Genomic DNA, 18,702 nt, shown 5'->3' on the forward strand with positions numbered 1-18,702 from the left:
ACACATATGTATTTAAAATAATGATACTTCTCTGTAACGGCATACATACTTTTATAATGAATACTTCTGTCCAGCGTATGAATCGGCTTGCACCTTTATAATCAATGCCATTATGTACTCTAATAGATGGTATACCATCCATTAATTGTCCATCAATAGGACTTTTAACACTGTAATGAAAGATCGCTGTTTATTTAATGTGTTCAATATTGAGGCAAGAGTTAAAGTTCGTAATGTACAATTTCATGTGAAGTATATTAATATGTTGCATATATATTATAGCTCTTATTTCAAAAATTTGTTTTACTCGTGTGAGAGAGAAAGAAAGAGAAAAAAGGAGGAAGAAAATGAGATAGAGGAGGAAGATCAAAAAAGAAAGAAGGAAAGGAAGAAAGGAACAAATATTGGCAAAATTTATGCAAATATCTCAAATATAATAATAATAATTAAAATTTATCGAAAATATTTACCCCAGGTTAAACAGCGTGTCGTTTTCGACCCACTTTATATTTACAGTCTCGTCTGGCTCCGGTGCTCCCTGGCGTCCGCAACCGATTGAAAAATCTTGCATATTTTTGAGAGCAGCTTTCAAAGCTTCCATTTTTTCTGGCATTATTTCTACCATTAATCCATCTTCAACGATACTGGACTTGGCAGAAAGTCCCATTGAAGATTTTAGAGCACCATTGATGACAATGAAACTGGCGCCGGTTACTATATAATAGAAAAACAGTTATTTCCATGTCATCAGCAGAAATTTTTTGCTTACAAACCCACCTGTTCTTGGCTTGTTGTGAATATTTATCGCTTGCGTTTGGTAACTGCTTTCATCACCAGTATTCGTTTGTATGCAAACTAAATGTGAATCCGCGGTTATGCTAAAGTTTGAGGCATAAGCTAAGACATGATCATTCGAATTATGAAGTCCTTTTATAACTTGGTCATATCGATTCTTGGGGAACATAACGTCTGTCGTACGATTTTTAAGGTGAATTGTTAAGCCCCTCACTCCTGGCAAAGTATAGCCGAAATTTCTAAAATCCGCTAATACTTTCATGACAGTGTGCCCAATCTCGAAATATAACGCATTTCGAAAACGTACGGACACCAATGGGCAAGGATAATAACGATATTCCGCTCCGAGACGTAAAAGAAGCCTTAATGGGAATACTTTGGCCCACGGGGTTTCCCACCTAAAATCAACAACAGATATAAGTGAAATTATAGTTGTCAAATAAATGGAATCATATGAAACAATTTGTAGAATACATGGATCTATTCAGAGAAAAAAAGTTAAATTTTACTCAGAGCGAAATTTTATTATATTCACCTGTGAACCAAAAGTCCAATCAAAAAAGGTGCGGGCGGTAAAATTATCTTTTGCAAGCACTGCAATGTCTGGCGAATAAAAAGAAAACCCGCATGCTCGCGCGAGCCCAACAGGTTGGTGCCTTGATATACCGAGAAACCGAGTTCCGTCATTGTATTACCTGAAAAAAGACAAACAGGATAGAAATAATTTATTGCAATATGAAGTATGAATATTGTGAATATTGTGCGCTGTTATTAAGATATCAACTAAATTTATGTAATTGACGTATATACATATACAAGATATTATACCTTTAACAGCTTCGAGATATAATTGATTGATATATATCAGAAGATCTTTTGGAATCCGTGTTTCATCTGGTAAAACCTCGACTAATAAAATAACTTCGTCCTGACCGATGCAAGCAAGACCTCTCGACGTCACGTTCCAGCAGATCTTGTTTACGCAGCAATTTACTGCGAATTATGTGAATGAGAACGTTAAGTTTCTTACACATATACCGGCAGTATAATTTCTTTACACTTACAATTAGTTATCTTCACATATGCATAAAGATTCCGATTAATCGCGAACATTACCGACGGTTCGCATTCGTTTTTCAGCGTTTTATAGAGCACACCTTCGTCCATAGGTGGATGGTATGTAATATCTGGTTACGATAAAAAGAAAGAAAATGAAGCGATAATATGAATGATGTAAGTTACTACAACTATGAATACTTTTATATAACATCCTTACGGCCTTTGTGTATCGTGACAGTCGGAGGCAATAAATTAGAATCATGTGGAATATAACTATTGGTCGTATTGTCTAGAGGAGGATGATGATGCTGCCTTCTCGTTGCAGTGTCCGCAGATCCCGTGGCAAAAATCCGTTTAGTTCCCTGCTTGCGGTACGGTGGCTTTGGGTCCCAACACGTGTCTAGCTCTGTCAGGTCACAGCCAGGCCTTATTCCTGTGTTTTAGTTATAGGTGCGTAAAAATAAAACAAACAGGATAGGCTGGGGAAGGGCGAGTTGTCAACGTACTGACATGTTCCAGAAAGGCAAAAATAAACAAGTAGTAATTTCGCGTTGGACGTACTTTGAATTAATAATTTTACATGGGACGTGTTTGGACAAAGGAATAACAGAAACAAGACGAAACGAAAAAATATATAGTAGGAAAAAGTATGTGTGTACGATTTAGGAAATAATTGTATACTTAATTATACCTTGAAGAAGTAAATAGCGACCGATATATGTGTGTGTGTAACACACGTAATAAAGAAATTTGACATTTTCCGATCATCGGGCGGAATTTTATGCTTAAATACTTTGTATATATTTGCCTTAAGCCTCGCATCACGCGCCGATTTATCTCATACAATCTTGAAACGTAATCTTACCAGTCAAAGCTGAAAATATTACATTACTAAATTGGTGTACGATATTACTGATAATAATGAACATCTTATAAATCTTTTCTCCTTCATATTCATTTATTGTGAGATCTATCACTTCAGTCATGACACGAATTCTGTATTTTCAGAGACAGTAGACTCGAATCTTAATACGTCTAGCTCTATCTTAACGGTGTCTTATTATTCGCTCGTTCAAAGAGCATTTATTCGGCATAAGATCTCGTCCAATGACAGAAATGTTAAACTTAATTCATTCTGTAGAATAATTGTACATAACAAGAATAAATTATGTATACTCAGCATACCCAGTACGTTCATGAATTTACGATATATAAAAATTATAGCTAATATGTAAATCTGTACATTATGTAATTTAAGGTGTATATATTTATTACGAGATAGAGATAATTACTTTAGAATTACTTAGCATTAACGAGAGAAAAAGAGAAAGAGAAGGAGAAAGAATGAATTAAAAACACTAATAACATTAATAAATTGTAAGTAATAATTACCTACCGTCACTGAACATTACGGATTTCTGTCCTTCTGCACGATGTTTCGAACCCTCTCTTTTAAGAACGCCCACAGGCACCATCACCGTCGGTGGTGGCGGCAAACCGCCGGCTAACTGTTGCAAGGGTGGTATAGTTGAACAGTACTCCATGGGATTATTTGGATTAGGCTGTCTCCCCTATAACCATTTGTCGAATACTTCTAACATCGACATTTGTTTAATTGTTCAGCAAACACATTTATTAGTCAGGTATACAAAAAGAAATACGATTATTCTCTTTTAACGTTTTTACAGTAAACTTTGGTAAAGGGAATCTCTATCGTTCTAAGAGAGATTAGGAAAATCGATGTTTGTAACTGTGAATAGTTTCATTATTAAGAAATAATTAAGAAATCGATGGATTTTGAAGGATTGTTTTAAACGTTTTAAACACTTGTTGCTATTCGTGTAAGTATTACTTTTGATGATCAGATCTTATCATCGCAGATTCAATTTTATTAATTAACGTAATTTAATTCGATTATGAACAGCATACACTTCATTTTATTTGTACTCGTCATGTGTTTGCTGGACTTCAGAAATAATCACGATACAAAGCAGACTATATTTTATTGCACAATAGCTCAAACAAAACATGCTTTACTTTTGTAACGACATGCATACTTTGCTAAAAAAACAAATAAAATGTGTTTAAAATCCAAGAGAAGCTATAAATCATATATACTACTATAGTGTAACTCAACACAAAATAAACATTACAAACAATAATAAGAATGCTTATTAAACACAATTGATAATAATCTATATCTTTCCTTGTCTTAAAGAATCAAGCATCTTAATTAGTCATGTATTCTGTATTATAAAACTATCTGAAGTATATGTATTTATTAAATATTTAAGCGAATCAATGGATTTTCTTCTGCTAATATAATTTGAAATCATACTAAATATACTATGCCAAATAATGAAATGGAGAACAAAGCATTACGTGTTTCAAGTAATTATATTACGTGAAGTTTTACAAAATTATCCGCAAAATATCAATATATCGTATTAAAAAAATAATAATAATAAATTTATTTCTCAGGAAAATATATTTTCATTTATGTGTATCATATTAAAAAAAAAAAGGATTATAAATCTGGCAAAGCATTTCTAATCCGATGCAAATATACATTCCGAAAATTCCCTATCAAAATAAAAACATTACGATATAATACCAATTTATGTATTAAAGTTTTGGTTATCAATATATTTGTTAATTTAATCTGTTTTTGATATACATAAATTGTCTGCACAAGTAAAGCATAAAATTCAAACAGAAGTATTCAACAAGTTGTTATAGGTATTTATAATTAGGCTTATATTAATGTTCATGTAATGCTTAAAAAGTTAGTATTATTCGGGGGAATTCAACAGATGAAATCATAAAAGTGATTTGTTAATATGAATTTAAATAGCTTCTTTTTTTTTTTTAAGTTTCGTTAACAAATGGGCAATTCTTTCAAGTAGGCCCTTATAGCTGCTCCTACAGCTACAGTTTCGTTACAGCTGTTGATACAAAAAAATCAATCCACAAATAAATAACATACCTGTACGGAATTAATATCGCTACAATCGGTATACGAATTATAGCCAGCTGACCAATCACCTATTCCCTGTTCGCTCTCTGCTGAAAAAGCAAATACATTGTTAGTCCAAGAACACCATCATCTTTTTTTTCAAGTGATTATATATATTGAGATATGCTGTATATTAAGATTATTTCTTTTTACCTTTCGTGAGTAGATGATAACACGAGACACAAACACGGGAATCAATATTTAACTGGTATTCCAATCTGTATTTCATATTGCAACACTTGTTACATAGTACCTGCAAAATGTGTTGTAAATTTTAATATTTAATTTCGCTACGCAAAAGAAAAGCTAATGCAATGTTACAAGTTTGGAAGAGAAAATCAATTTATAAAACGATAAATCATACTGCGTGATACATCAATTAATAGGACAACTAAATGACTGGGTTTTTTAAATTTTTCCTTAAACTCAATAAATACGTACCTTACCGCAAGCACGACAATGATGACGCCTTTTAAGTACAGTAAATTTAACATCGCACAACATGCAACTAGGTGCATCGCTATCCGGAATCCAAAACGGAGGCTGTTTTCCCAATACTGGGTTACATTCGACTAAAGAATTATCAGAAACATCCGACGAAGCACCGCGATCTTCGTCAACAGTGCCACTGATTTCTGAGTGTTCCGGTTCTTCTGGTACAAAACTCGAGGATTCTGTTATAATATTACTTGTTTACTCAATATGAAAATTGAAGCTGACTTTTTATGGCTTTGAAGAACATGCGATAGTGGCAATTTGTGAGTGGAGACCAACAAAGAAAATTAAAAAATAAAACATTAAAGAGACATAGGTACCTGTCTGTGAATGTGAGTCACTTGTATTATGCGTCAATACAATGTCAAGTGTCTGGGGACGGGTCGGTTTTTCGGCTTCCTGATCACTTTCCTTCGTATGAGGGGCCATACAAGTATCGCTGATTTTAGATGCGGTTTCCATTTTAGAGATCTCCTCGCCGTCATGTGCGCTAGTCTCATGTACAACATCTTTGTTATTTTCAGCAATATCTTGGCAATACACTCTCTCGTCGTGATCTTCTTTGTTTTCTGATAAATTTAATAAAGTACCACTACTGTCATCCTGCGACAGAGTATCTCTATTAGAATCTTGTTGTAATTTCTGTGTGCCGTTACTGCAAAACTGTTCTCCGATATTTTCGAACTTTGACGGGACTTTCTCTTGAACGGCGATGACATTACTAGACATAGCTTGCAGGGTGCTATCTTGTGTCGCTACATCCTGACCAATCGTTTCGATCACATGGGAATCTTTTATCGTTTTGTCTAGCTCATTACTTTGTATATCCTTTAATTGATTACTTTTTTCACTTAAAGCGTGTTCAATACATTTATTACATTTTACATCCGTTATATTTTCGTTACATATATCCGTGTTATAATCAATTACGGGAAATTTTTTCGTCTTCTCCTGAAACTCCTCCTGCGATATCTTCGGAAGTTCGCCTATCATAATTTTCTCGAATATCGGCGCTTCGTTAACATCCTCGTCATCTCGCCGACTCGCACTCTTTTCTTCTCCGTCACCTCTCAATTCGTCATGTGACTGCGGCAACCAGGTATTATCCGAAAGCGATGTATTTTCTGTCTTGGATCTCTCTTCGTTCTCTAACTCTAACAAATACTGGTTCAGTTCTTCTTCAGAAAAATCATCGCCGGTATCAATTGTATGAGTCATATGTATGCTAGAGAAGACGTCGCTCTTGGTTGCTTCTACATTTTTATCATGATCTTCGCTGCTCGTTACAGTCTTATCCAACATTGCGGTATTCTCCGCTATGCTTTCCTTATTCTCGACAAATGTGTACTCGCCGACGGGCTCTCGATTATCCAAGTCCAACTGCCGTTGTTTGCTAATGATGCTATCAGAATTTTCTTTAAACGCGTCGCTAACCATGACCTTTTTATCAACATCGTCTTTATTACTGGACAGTTCCGTATTTATCGTAATGTCATTACGTCTCGAGATGGCCGTGTTTGATACAGGAATTATAGCGTCGCCGTTATTTTCCTCAGACCGCATCGTAGTAGAATGATAAAACATAACGTTCTGCATTATATTATCCTGTTTGTTACTAGGTTCAACTTGGACAAACGTGCCCAATTCAACCGGTAAAACATTTTTATGGTCTACAGTAATCTTGTCGACCACGGCATTCGTTACACCTTTCTCCATCGGGATTGAACGTTCGTTAATCGTCACGTCTCTGTTCGACCTAAAATCCTTCTCCGCTAAATCGTCCATGGACCTCTTAGACAAATCGTCTACCGTATCCAGCATAGGCTCGACGTAACTCAAGCTTCCAGTGGGAGCATTAATATATTCGTTCAAACTATTAAACACATTGCTGATGCTGGGCTTGAAGTTCGGCTGATTCAATTTCTTGTCGTATCTATCGCCGTCTTTCGAATCGCTGCTCGCACCACCCTGCTGTTTCTGCATCGAGTTTTGAGATACATCACCGTACGCCGCCGAAGACACTTGATCAGAGTCATAAGGATGAACACATGATTTCTGCCCGGTCGTGATGTCGTTGACACGGTCGTGCGTATAGAAATTGTTCACGGAATCTTTGTTGTCCGATATAAATACTATATTCTTCTCCACTAGCGTATACTTGGAGTCGACCTCCATCGGCCGAGTGTCCCTGTATTTTTCGACGGTCGGTGCCACGTCGCCTTTCTCGGGATTAAAGCTGTACACTTTCGGAGGCACGGATTCGTTAGCACGCTTTTCCACAACTGACGCATCGATCGCAGAAGTTGCGACTGCCGCTATTTGCTCCGCGCAATCTGCAAATAATTGAATAAAATTTTACTAGACTTTTATTTGAAACAACTTGTATACAACATATTTTTTTCAGCGCAACACACGTACATCTATTCGAAAGGTAATTTTATATGAAAAGAAACTTCCTATAAAGTTCTATGCTCTACAAATTAAAAGAAATATATCTATGGAAGGTTCTAAAGGGATTCTTAAAGCTTGTTCAAGTTCCTACTTTTTATTTATACTTGCTCATTCAATTATTTAAAGAAAAAGATGATATAAAAAAGTATATTTCTAATTTAAATACAAGGTTCTTTGAACATAGAAAAAATTCCTGAAATTTATTCAAGTATACTTTCTCATTCAAGCGTAGCAAACTGTACTTTTTGTTGAAATTTATACTCGAACAAAAAGTACAATTTCAAAATATTCAAATATAAGAATTCTTAAAATTTATTCAAGTATAAATAAAAAATATAGAAAATTTTTTTGTTCGAGTTTGCGCTTAAAACTTCCAAGTGTACAAAGAATCCATCCGAAACTCGTTCAAGTAGGCCTTTTCTCTCGAGGATTCGTACCTTCGTTGAATTCAAAGTCATTGAGGACCTTGTCCAAGTCGATCATGAACTTCTCCATGGCGCTTCCACGTTGCGTTTCCAGTTGCGTGTTTTTTTTTCGCTAAACAAATCTATCAAACAACACTGTCCGACTCCACCGCTAACCGTACGTACGATTCCATTGAACGTCAATAGACACCGATAACCTGCATGATCGAAATACGGCTTTCGACGATACGTACGACCAGCGCAAACGTGAATCGGCACGCGACTTCACGTTTCACGGACAGTCAACGCATGGTATATCCTGGAAAATATCCGTTTCAACTCTCGCTCTCCTCCTAAAACACAGCGAGAAACAGGTTGCGCCGAGAGATCGCTCCCCGCAGTTCACAAGACGTCAGACGCGACGTATACGCGTGACTCGGGCTCGTTCCGTTCGACGATCGTCGAATACCACGATTCCCGAGGCATGGCACTCGCGCGGCTCGCGCCCCTCGAAAATCCGCCTCGATCTCGGAATTCACCTCAACTTTCGTTAATTCAAAGCGATCTACCGACTCCGCGAACGCGATACAACGATCCCACCGTGCACCGTGTCGCGCATATCCCGATGCTTTCGTATGACGAAACGAAACTGTCACTTTACGCGAGGAAGAGAGAGAACAAAACAGATAGATGAGGAACCTATTGGGAGGAAATTATTAAAAACGTCTCTCTCTCTTTTTTTCTTTCCCTCAATCCCGTATCCCGTGGGTAATGACGGAGTCGAGGTGATTCGTCGAGCTTGAGAGCGCACGCCAATCAAATTCCATTACAATTTGCGGGGGCGAGCTCGCGAAATGAAACTTGCCTACTGCGGACTGCTAGTAAATGAGTAAAGGAATAAATGACGTTGGCATTATTGGAAATTAGCGCAGCGTCTCGTTTCTGCGGTAAATCAATCAATCGACGTGTCCTCTGAAATCATAAATATTTTTCTGATGATTATGAAGAAATAAGCCGTGATAAATTAGTCATGACAAACGTTTTAAAAGATTATGTGGATTACGAGATCACAGAAATTATATTAGGTTAATACAGGTTGGTTTTAATACAAGATAGGTATTCTGATATTTTTCTTAATTACCTGAAATATTTCTATTTCAATTTTGATGATTTACAAAAAATTTCGGAGAAAATTATATAATTGAAATTAGTTTTAGATGCACAAGTCAGAATTTTAACTTCTTTTTCTCTCATTTTAGTTTAAATCAAGCATCCTATATCTGTAGGCCCTTAATTTTCACGTTGGAGAGAAAAAAAGAGAAAAAAAAGAGATGAACTATGCGGGAAGTTCAGCCAAACAGAACAGACTTGATTATGTATATTTATATGCACTAAAATGTAACCTGTGACGTCGTTGAAGGTACTGGAAACGCAAGAAAAAAGAAATCATGAAAATCGACCGTAAGTTTTGTTCTAAATTGTGATCAGTTGACTGCAAATTAATATGTGCTTAGAGCGTCAATTGGATTACGTAATTGCGCACAATCACAGACGTCACACAGACACCGGTTGCGGGCTGTCCCGATTTTTAAGCTCCCAGTCGAGATTTTACCGCCTTTGTTGTTTACAGACATGTGATTCCCTGTGACATTTGTGGCGGAATTTAATTTGTGCTCCTCGCTGTTATTATTTCGACGAGTTACCTGAAATTGTTTTACGTACATTGACAAGTATACACAACTGCGTTAACGGCAATTGGCGTCGTTGAGGGACGTAATAATTATGTGGAGTATAAAGAGACTCTATCAAAGAACATTGAGTAAATACCCTATGAGCACGCAAGCGGTGCAAGCTGGTAAACAACAATTTATTTATAATGCATGCACGCCCACGCATCACGCAGAAGAAAAACGTTTACACGGTTCTTATTAATATGTATTTTATATGCAAACAATTTTTTGAATGAGCGTGTTGAGTTTTAGACCTCTTATCTTATATTTCGATGAAACGCTGCGCTCATTCGAAGTCATTTTGTGTAAAAATAAAGGTTTGAACAAATAAAAATCACCTATTACTCTAAGATCAGTTATTAAGCTAGAGATGACTATTTTTTTATGAGGGTATTTAACGTATCGTCAACCGAGTATTTATTTTTTGGTTAATGATTGAAGATGATAAAAAATTTAAGAATTTAATTCTATAAATTCTTTTATTTAGAATTGAAGGTTAGGAGATCCCCTGTCGTGCCGACAAAACGAAGTGATGGGAGCATGCGCTGAGTCTGTGGCGCCTGCGCTATGATAGAAATAACGCGCGAAATATAAAATCTAACGATTCTCGAGGCGGCGAAATTTTTTTTTTTTTTTAATCTTTGCTTTTACACAAAAAGACAGTCGAACGAGCGTACTTTCATAAAATATGAAACAAAGGACACAATTTTAATATTTATGATTAATTTTCGTGATATAAATTATTGTCATTATTAACAATAACTGAATATGCAGGAATATTAATGGGACTCGGTGATCAGATCGCCCAGAATTTCATAAACGATACGCAAAAGATTGATTTTGTACGCACAATGCAATTCACTGGGATCGGTTTGTGTATAAGTGTAAGTAATTACAAAAAAATGTTACATAGTATTTAACACTCAAATATTTCTTAAACGTTTCCCAGTGTGTTCGGTCTTCAATTTGGTCGTATTTTGACAAAATATTTATAATTTAAATAGTATAAGTTCTTATATATAGGATGTAGCAATAAGAGCGAAAGCTTATAAATGTATCAATAAAATATTTAGGGTCCAACAACGACAACGTGGTATAGGGTTTTAGATAAATATATAGGCTCTAAAGGTCCCTCTGTTGTAATTAAAAAGCTTGCTTGCGACCAATTGCTCTTTGCACCTACATTCATAGCGGTTTTACTAGTCGCTATTGGTATTTGCCAGAAGAAAGATATCGAGGGAATTAAAATTAAACTGGCAAACGAATATAGTGATATCTTGACGAATAATTACAAGGTAACAAACGCAGCATGTCGTAGAAATTGGTTTAATTTTCGTTTGTTCTTTTCATGATCGAGTGCCTCATTTCTGTTCCAGCTGTGGCCTATGGTACAACTTGTGAACTTTTCTCTGGTACCTTTGCATTATCAAACTCTAGTTGTACAGTCGGTCGCTCTATTGTGGAACAGCTATATTTCGTATAGAACAAGTTTGGATAAACAATAACAATTTTATATAATTAAGAATGATAAATATAGGAATATAATTAAAGCAATATTCCGATGTCCGTACACCCGACAATGAATTATATATTCTATTTCTGTAATATCAGCAGTATTTTATATTTTATATGAAGACTACTTCTTCATTGTTGAATCTTGTCAAAAGCGAAGAATCATAAAGTTTTTTTATATTAGTTAAAATAAATTAGTATTTTTTCTAATTACCGTTCTCATTATCCTGCATTCCTTTTTTTATCAGTAAATATGCGTATAACTCAGTCTATCCTTCATATATTCCCAGCTATTTCCAAAATGGGCTTTATTAACAATCACGATTTACAGCATTTATTAAACTACAAAGCGGAAAGGGTGTCTATGAGTCTATGCGTTACTAAATTATCCTATCAAATATGCCTGCAAAAAAATTAACGAAACAATGTAAAGAAAATAATCACATGACTTCGCGTTTGATGCGGTAACTCGATCATTATGATTACATTACAGAATGTGATAGATATCGTGTCTATCACATATAATAAAATATAAAATTACAATTTTATAGACACGTATCTATCACATATAAGATAGCAGCTATATGGAAAGGACAATTGAGAGCTCTCCTGCAGATATATTATCGTTTTATTCAGATAATAACAATTTGACTTAAAGTAATTTCAATTTGCGAAAACTATTAGCGCATATATATGCATACTTTATGTGCATCTTTTTCTCATTTTACAATTTTAATTCGTATCGTCTTACTTTATAATTAATGCTGTATAATCTATATTCCAAAGGCTAGCTATATATCAATATATGCACAATTTTTGTACAATTTTTTTTAAATCTTAAGTACATATCTATCGATACATATATAATCTCTTTTCTTTTATAACATTTGTTCATTGAACTATCTAATACTTTAGCTAGTGTTTTAGCACTTAAATATTTGTATTTTTTGATCCTTTTAATTCAATTACATTTATTCAGTGTATGTATTACTAAACAGAAAAACGGACTCTAATATTACTTAACATGATCCAGAAATACTGCATACAATATTCAAAGATATACCTACTCGAAAATAGTTATCTTTATAATAAGGATAATAATCGTGGACAATCAGATTGCGTTTACGCGCAATCTTTAAACATGGAAATTCACTCAAGTTTTTGTAAGTGATACCTGCGTAAATAATTTTTTATCACAAACCCGGTTAGTTCAGTAAAATAGACTTCTAAAATTATATAAAAATATAGAAGCTATAGGTACATATTATTTTACAAAATTTTAATGTCGCGTGTTATCAATTAATGCTTCCTAATATGTTGAAAGTGTAACTTGTGGCACATTTTTTAAATATGCTTTGTCTTATCAAAGAGATCTCTAGGAAGAAAAATCATTTATATGAAGTTCTTATATGAAAAATTTTCTGTCAGGTTATTTATTCAATTAGTGAATTTTTGAATAGTATCGAATGATACGAATGAATCAAATATAGGTGCAATTTGTGGAATGTGGGTTCATTGGTTTATCGTTGTAACAATACTAACATTTCCTTCTATACATATACTCAATACTGTGTTTCCACCTTTTAGAACTTGTTAGAAATTATGAAAATCATTATCTCTATTATACATTTACATTTGGTAAATAAAAGCGATGTAGCATGTACAACAAATGGAATATAAAATTACAAATATAAAATTATGAAACTTCATATTTTGCGCTATTCTCTATTTCTTTATTTATTTAAAAATAGTAACGCAGAACTTTACTTATGTAAATATATGCAGGTTAACGGGATGAAATATATGTGTAACAATGTTACAAAAGTATAAATTTACTGATTTACCTGAAATGTCTCGACATCGTTATCGTTAACAATTTGTTGTTGAACACTTTTCCGCTTTAGCTACGGCAGCAGGTATGGTATCGGTAGTTTTAGACGATACACACTGTCCGAGTAATTCCGGACACGATATATCGCTGGAGACGATGCTATCAATTTTCTTTAGTAGATCGTAATTGATGCGCTGTGTTATTACTGCATCGTGCCTAATTTTACATTTAATATTTTATTATCTTGATATCGTATTTACGGAACAATACCGACAGTTCGAAAAAAAAAGGAATATATTTGCTTACTTGTATTCAGCATGCGAAGTGACCTCTTTTCTCAGCCATGCGGCAGTTGTTAAAAGCTCACCAGAAGCTCGTTTCTGTATTAATTTTAGGTATCTTTGGATAGTGCAGTGTGTATCAGCGTCTACATTCATGTTAGCTAGATACGAGTTTACAAGTGGCACAAGACCAGGGAAAACGCCATTCTAAAAACGTAAAGAATGATAAAATTTATCGTTTATAAAGTATATTTATGAGATTCTTGTAGAAAACAGGAGCAAATTTATATTAATATACAAATTAAACATATAGATGCAATGTTAAAAAAAAAGAAAAAACATGCAAAATACTTTTATATATCTTTTGTCTGATAAGCACCTTTCCATTGATAATTTCATTGATCGTAAACTCGGTGTATTCCAATTGAGTGTTGTCAGACTTTATGTCGGAGGTAATATCACGACGAAACCAAAATTTCTCTACTTTTACTGCATCCCTTTTCTGAGCCCTGACCATATTTTGATCAACCTTACTGATCGGGATTAAAAGGTTCAGCTTGTAACTCAGAATGACTCTCGTCAATAGTACCGTGAAACAAACTATTGCGGCATTTTCGAAGTCCGTGATTTGAACTTCGCATGGACGGAATTCTACGCGCCAACCGATAGACGAGTTTGGCGGTGGTGGTTTAAAGCGCATAGTTTGCCAGTTCGTAGACTGTATATTCTGAAACAGTATTACAGTTTGTGACGGTAAAAATGTATGCTGCCAACTACAAACTTGACACAATTGCAATTGTAATCTCACCTCAAAGTGATCAGTATCTTCCAGATCATTCTGATGGATTTTTTCGGAAAATAAGGAGACACTATCTCTGATAAACAAATGAGCTATGTGTTGCGCAAGCAGGTGATCAATTCCATTATCCAAAAGTTGTTTATATATCTCGTCATCGTACGTCAAAGGGACATCGTTGTATTTTTCGCCCTGTTCGCTGAGGTACGAATCGATAGAATCGTACCTAGACTTACTGATCCTAAACTTGTTCTCTTTGAGAGGTTTCAATCCACGTTCTTCTTGCGTCCTGCAGTCCACCGACGAAGATATGACGTTCCATCGACAATCAACATCACTTACATAGCCTCGATAAAATGGACTGGCAGCGGTTAAAGCCAACTGTCGAATGTTAAAGAAATCTTCTGTAACGTACGTATGTACGTGAAAAAACCACTCTATATGCCGCTATATTATTTAATAAAAAGGAAGAAACGAAATTGTCAAGTGAGTGTAATATTATTTAACACTAACCATGATTGGACATAAGGGTGTCAGTTGGTCGTATAACGTTCTTGCTTCTTCTATGTTACATGCCTGAAAGGTAAGTTGCAAACAACAGCATCCCATCCCAAAACCCATTGCGTCCATATAAATGTGATTATCTTTAGCTGCCTTTGATGAGGACCCGTCGTCTCCCTTGCTGCCAAGATCTTCTTTGAATAACAGTGGCACATTTTCATCTTTGTAAACTGGAAAAGGATCTATTTACATCATATCGAATATACAAATGGGAGATCTGTACGATTTAAGATTAAAAAAAAAAAAAAAAAAAAAAAGATATCATTCGTAATATTGTCACATACTAGGAATGTTTATAGCAACTTTTTCTTGACGTCGTTCCCTAATGTTCCTGGTCAATGTCTTGAAACGTGGGTGACCGGGATATATAGCTTCATCGGGGAAAAACAAACTCCTAGAGGCACCAGTATTGGGTGTCGGATGAGTAACGGGATCGGTAAAATCAGGAGCTCCTACTCTGCGACATAAATAATAAAATTAATGAGAGAACACCAAATACTTTATGAGATATTAGTAATTTTTTTTCTTTCTATAACTACCTTGGGAAAACGGTTAGTGACATCAAGACTTCATTAGGTTGGAGTAATTTTGTTGCCTCTTGCCTTCGATAGCGCATATTAGCTTCGACAACGTTAAAATGAGCTAATAATCCTCCATACGGTTTTCCTGGAGTTCCCTCGATCATATAAGCGCCGTATTCTGGTCTCCACAGTGACTTTACATTACTGCGAAAGTAATAGTGTTGTAATAACTTGATATCTCTATGAAGTCAATCGTGGCGCATAGATAAAACACAACTTTCCCAAGAATGTTAATTGGATCTTAATTCTTTTTATGGCAAAAATTTGGCAGAATATTATTTATTACAGCTTTTTTTTATTTCCCTGAATTTCAAATTGAATTTTAAATAGAGATTACCTCTAATCTTTCAAACTAGTACTTTAAAGCTTATTTAACATATTCATATATTTACACAATATCATGAAATGCATACAGGGAAAGTAATATGTTGTAATAACAGTAATATGTTGCTTACTCTGGATCTTCGTTTTCTTTCTCATTTAAGATTCTTAATATTTCCACAGCTCTTAAACTAAGCTTTGCAGTTTTTGCATCATCGTCGAACTTTACGAGTATATATTCTACCTGCATAAAAACAATTGCGTTATATCAGAGAAGTGTGCGAACATATTTATTAAATACTAATGTAAATATTAAGAAAAAAAATTACAGGACAGTTTGTAACTTAAATTACGAAAATAAATAAGCAATATTCTAGTTGTAAATATATGGAGCACGTATGTAAATATGCATGCGTGCATGCGTGCGATATATCGATACAGAAGGTTGCAGAATATTATTTAAAAAAAAAATAAATAAACCCAAAATATATTGTGTTTGCTCGTGTTTCATTATGTTTTCACGATACTTGTTTCAAGTCGATTTCTATTAATTGACATTTTCATCGTTTATATAAACTTTTTATTGATATTTTATTATTTTTACTGACATTTTATAATCGTAATATGTATAACTTATGTTATAGGATACATTTGTTTTTTTATTTTTTTGGTAGATAAGTTTCTGTAAGCATGAAAATAAAATTGGAAATGGGTACCATTATGAATTTCATTATTTATAGTACCTATATAATTAGAAAGCTTTTTTTTGCGTGATATCCTGATATTGACAAAGACCTATATATTCAACCATTGGTTTTTTTTTTCTTCAAGACATTTGGACGTGTTAAAAAACTGCATATAATTCAAAATGTGTATAAAACTCTTTTTTTTTAAACAAAATTTGTTACTTCGATTGCAAGTACATACGCCTCCTTTAAGGTAAAACATATTATAATAAAATATACCATAAAATCATTCAGGGTAAAAAGTATGACAAGAAATACAAGTTAGAAGCAACAAAATAGTCCCGACGACTCGGTAAAAAAAAAAATTTCAATGATATGACGAACGCAACTTATCCTTATCGACAGTAATTGCAATAATGACGTACCGTACGTACCTGTCGAGATATACAAGGAATTTACATAATGCATGTACACGTAATAACGTATGACGCAAGGAGGGGATAAACGGGTGCTCGCCACGAGAGCCTTCGATCCATTTTTCGATGACATCGCGATAAATATTTGATACGGCCTGTATTATATCGCGCGGCGAAGGCGGCGCGCAATAACGTGACCGCGCGCGCTCGGCGCGCTCGGGCGCGTTAAAGGTTATGGGGGAGGGAAAGAGAGATGAGTTGGCGCGATTTTATACACGATGACGCGACACGATTTCGAGAGGGAGAATGACAGTGCAAATTGGCACGGCATTATCGCATTAAAAATCGCGTGCTGCAATCTCGGCGGAAATTTCGCGTACTATACCTCGTCGCCCCACTTGAGAACGTCTCCCTGCCTGTCCCGGAGCCTCTTGTACAGGTTAATAAACTGGATAACCCCATGCTTGCGCACGTGATCGGACAGCTTCTTCGTTTCCTCCCAGCTCAGCGGGCTTCCCTCGGAGAGCAGGCCCATCCTCGGGCGGTTCGAATCCCCTCACGGTTCACCGAGAGAAAATCGGCGAACGCCGGCGGGGGAGAGAAGGCTCTCGCGCGACGGCCCCAGCCGAAGTTCCGCGCCGCGCGATCGCCGTTCGCTCAATTGTAACCGGTTGTTTCCGCCAACTATCCTCGCTGTCACTCCACAGCTCCACTACTCCACACTATCGGTCGCTAGTGCGACATATATACTCGTGGCAGCATGATTTCTTAGATTTCAATACGAAATCTCAACGATCATGCGCGAACTAGTCCAAGCACGGGGACCGACGGGACGACGGCAACGCCATCTTCTAATTGACAATTTTTCTTCATCAAGGACATCAGCACCGCTGACACTCGATTTACAATATGAATGAAGACACTTGATTTACTGGACTCTAATCCCGAGACAAAGTGTAAATAAATGCGATCAACAATGACGGTAACGCCATCTTCGTAATTGACGTTTCCTTCATTGAGGACATTAGAGCTATCGGCACATTTACGACATCAATAAGACACTTGGATTTATTGGAAACTCCAATCTCGAGACCAGAGTTGTAAATAAATGCGATCAACGATGGCGGAATGACAAGTAAAATTTAGGATTGTTTTTCAATTTTATTTTATTTCCATGTTAGAAACAAGTAGTTATAAAATGATCCAGAGTTTGGGCCGGGTCTTGTTTGACAAAGATAGTTTCAGATGCACGTTTGTGCACGCATGACGTAAGCACGCGCGCCCTTAGTCGAACAGTCCGAAACCCATGTCGTCGTCCTCCGATTCGGATTCTTCCTTCTTCTCCTCCTTCTTCTCTGCAGCAGGAGCGTCGGCAGCGGCGGCAGCTGGGGCTGCTACAGCGGCGGCAGCAGCGGCGAACTTGCTCGGATCCTGCAATTCCATTATTCTCGATAAATACACACGACTTCTACGGCCGATCGCGCTTACAATATTCATGTTGCGTTTAATTCAGACTGCGCTTCCGCGCGACATTCAACAACGATCTTGACGCGTCAATGGGTTCAACTATTTCTAGTTTTGACACGTGGACCAAGATCATCAGACGCGTCACGTTTTCATCATATATATTCATTCAAGGTTGATTAGGAACTGTGGAGTGTAAATGTGTTAATATCGTACCTTGATGTACTCCTTGATGGTAGCAGCTTCCGCGAATTCAACATCGGTAACAGCAGCGATGGCCAGCAGGTTCTTGAAGCCGTTCGC

At 35.8% G+C, this 18,702-nt stretch overlaps 4 protein-coding genes across 6 annotated transcripts; 1 reads left to right on the forward strand and 3 right to left on the reverse strand.

Annotated features, from left to right (window-relative positions):
- Positions 1–27: 27 nt before the first annotated feature.
- Positions 28–8,954, reverse strand: LOC112452268 (the record flags this gene model as incomplete). Its single annotated transcript, XM_025012391.1, has 14 exons — positions 8,254–8,954; positions 5,686–7,698; positions 5,312–5,544; positions 5,024–5,123; positions 4,841–4,920; positions 3,251–3,425; positions 2,720–2,728; positions 2,072–2,287; positions 1,860–1,982; positions 1,624–1,788; positions 1,331–1,490; positions 778–1,193; positions 471–714; positions 28–170 (listed from the first exon to the last, which is right to left on the reverse strand). Coding segments are annotated over exons 1-14 (4,135 nt in total), but the record flags the coding sequence as incomplete, so codon positions are not given.
- Positions 8,955–9,459: 505 nt separating this feature from the next.
- On the forward strand, positions 9,460–11,723 carry LOC112452294 (protein Mpv17). 2 transcript variants are annotated; one of them, XM_025012416.1, is made up of 5 exons: positions 9,460–9,681; positions 9,851–10,141; positions 10,725–10,834; positions 11,024–11,245; positions 11,327–11,723. In XM_025012416.1, exons 2-5 carry the CDS (start codon positions 10,003–10,005, stop codon positions 11,453–11,455), a joined length of 600 nt encoding a protein of 199 aa, XP_024868184.1. In that variant the 5' UTR covers positions 9,460–9,681; positions 9,851–10,002; the 3' UTR covers positions 11,456–11,723. The 2 variants fall into 2 exon arrangements, with proteins under 2 accessions (XP_024868184.1, XP_024868193.1); XM_025012425.1 differs by lacking the exon at positions 9,460–9,681 and having other exon boundaries at positions 9,729–10,075; positions 11,327–11,718.
- Positions 11,724–12,072: 349 nt separating this feature from the next.
- Positions 12,073–17,772, reverse strand: LOC112452279 (glutamate--cysteine ligase catalytic subunit). Of its 2 annotated transcripts, XM_025012401.1 has the most exons (10): positions 17,321–17,772; positions 15,968–16,077; positions 15,471–15,656; positions 15,216–15,388; positions 14,884–15,101; positions 14,383–14,751; positions 13,954–14,301; positions 13,600–13,781; positions 13,307–13,509; positions 12,073–12,688 (listed from the first exon to the last, which is right to left on the reverse strand). In XM_025012401.1, exons 1-9 carry the CDS (start codon positions 17,468–17,470, stop codon positions 13,332–13,334), a joined length of 1,914 nt encoding a protein of 637 aa, XP_024868169.1. In that variant the 5' UTR covers positions 17,471–17,772; the 3' UTR covers positions 12,073–12,688; positions 13,307–13,331. The 2 variants fall into 2 exon arrangements, with proteins under 2 accessions (XP_024868169.1, XP_024868175.1); XM_025012407.1 differs by lacking the exons at positions 12,073–12,688; positions 17,321–17,772 and adding an exon at positions 16,954–17,080 and having other exon boundaries at positions 13,220–13,509.
- A 311-nt stretch (positions 17,773–18,083) lies between these two features.
- LOC112452308 (60S acidic ribosomal protein P0-like) lies at positions 18,084–18,699 on the reverse strand (the record flags this gene model as incomplete). Its single annotated transcript, XM_025012437.1, has 2 exons — positions 18,084–18,366; positions 18,616–18,699. Coding segments are annotated over 2 exons (231 nt in total), but the record flags the coding sequence as incomplete, so codon positions are not given.
- Positions 18,700–18,702: the final 3 nt, after the last annotated feature.

This window comes from Temnothorax curvispinosus, unplaced genomic scaffold (genome assembly GCF_003070985.1).
Source record: "Temnothorax curvispinosus isolate PA1 unplaced genomic scaffold, ASM307098v1 QBEX01000286.1, whole genome shotgun sequence".
Taxonomy (NCBI): domain Eukaryota; kingdom Metazoa; phylum Arthropoda; class Insecta; order Hymenoptera; family Formicidae; genus Temnothorax; species Temnothorax curvispinosus.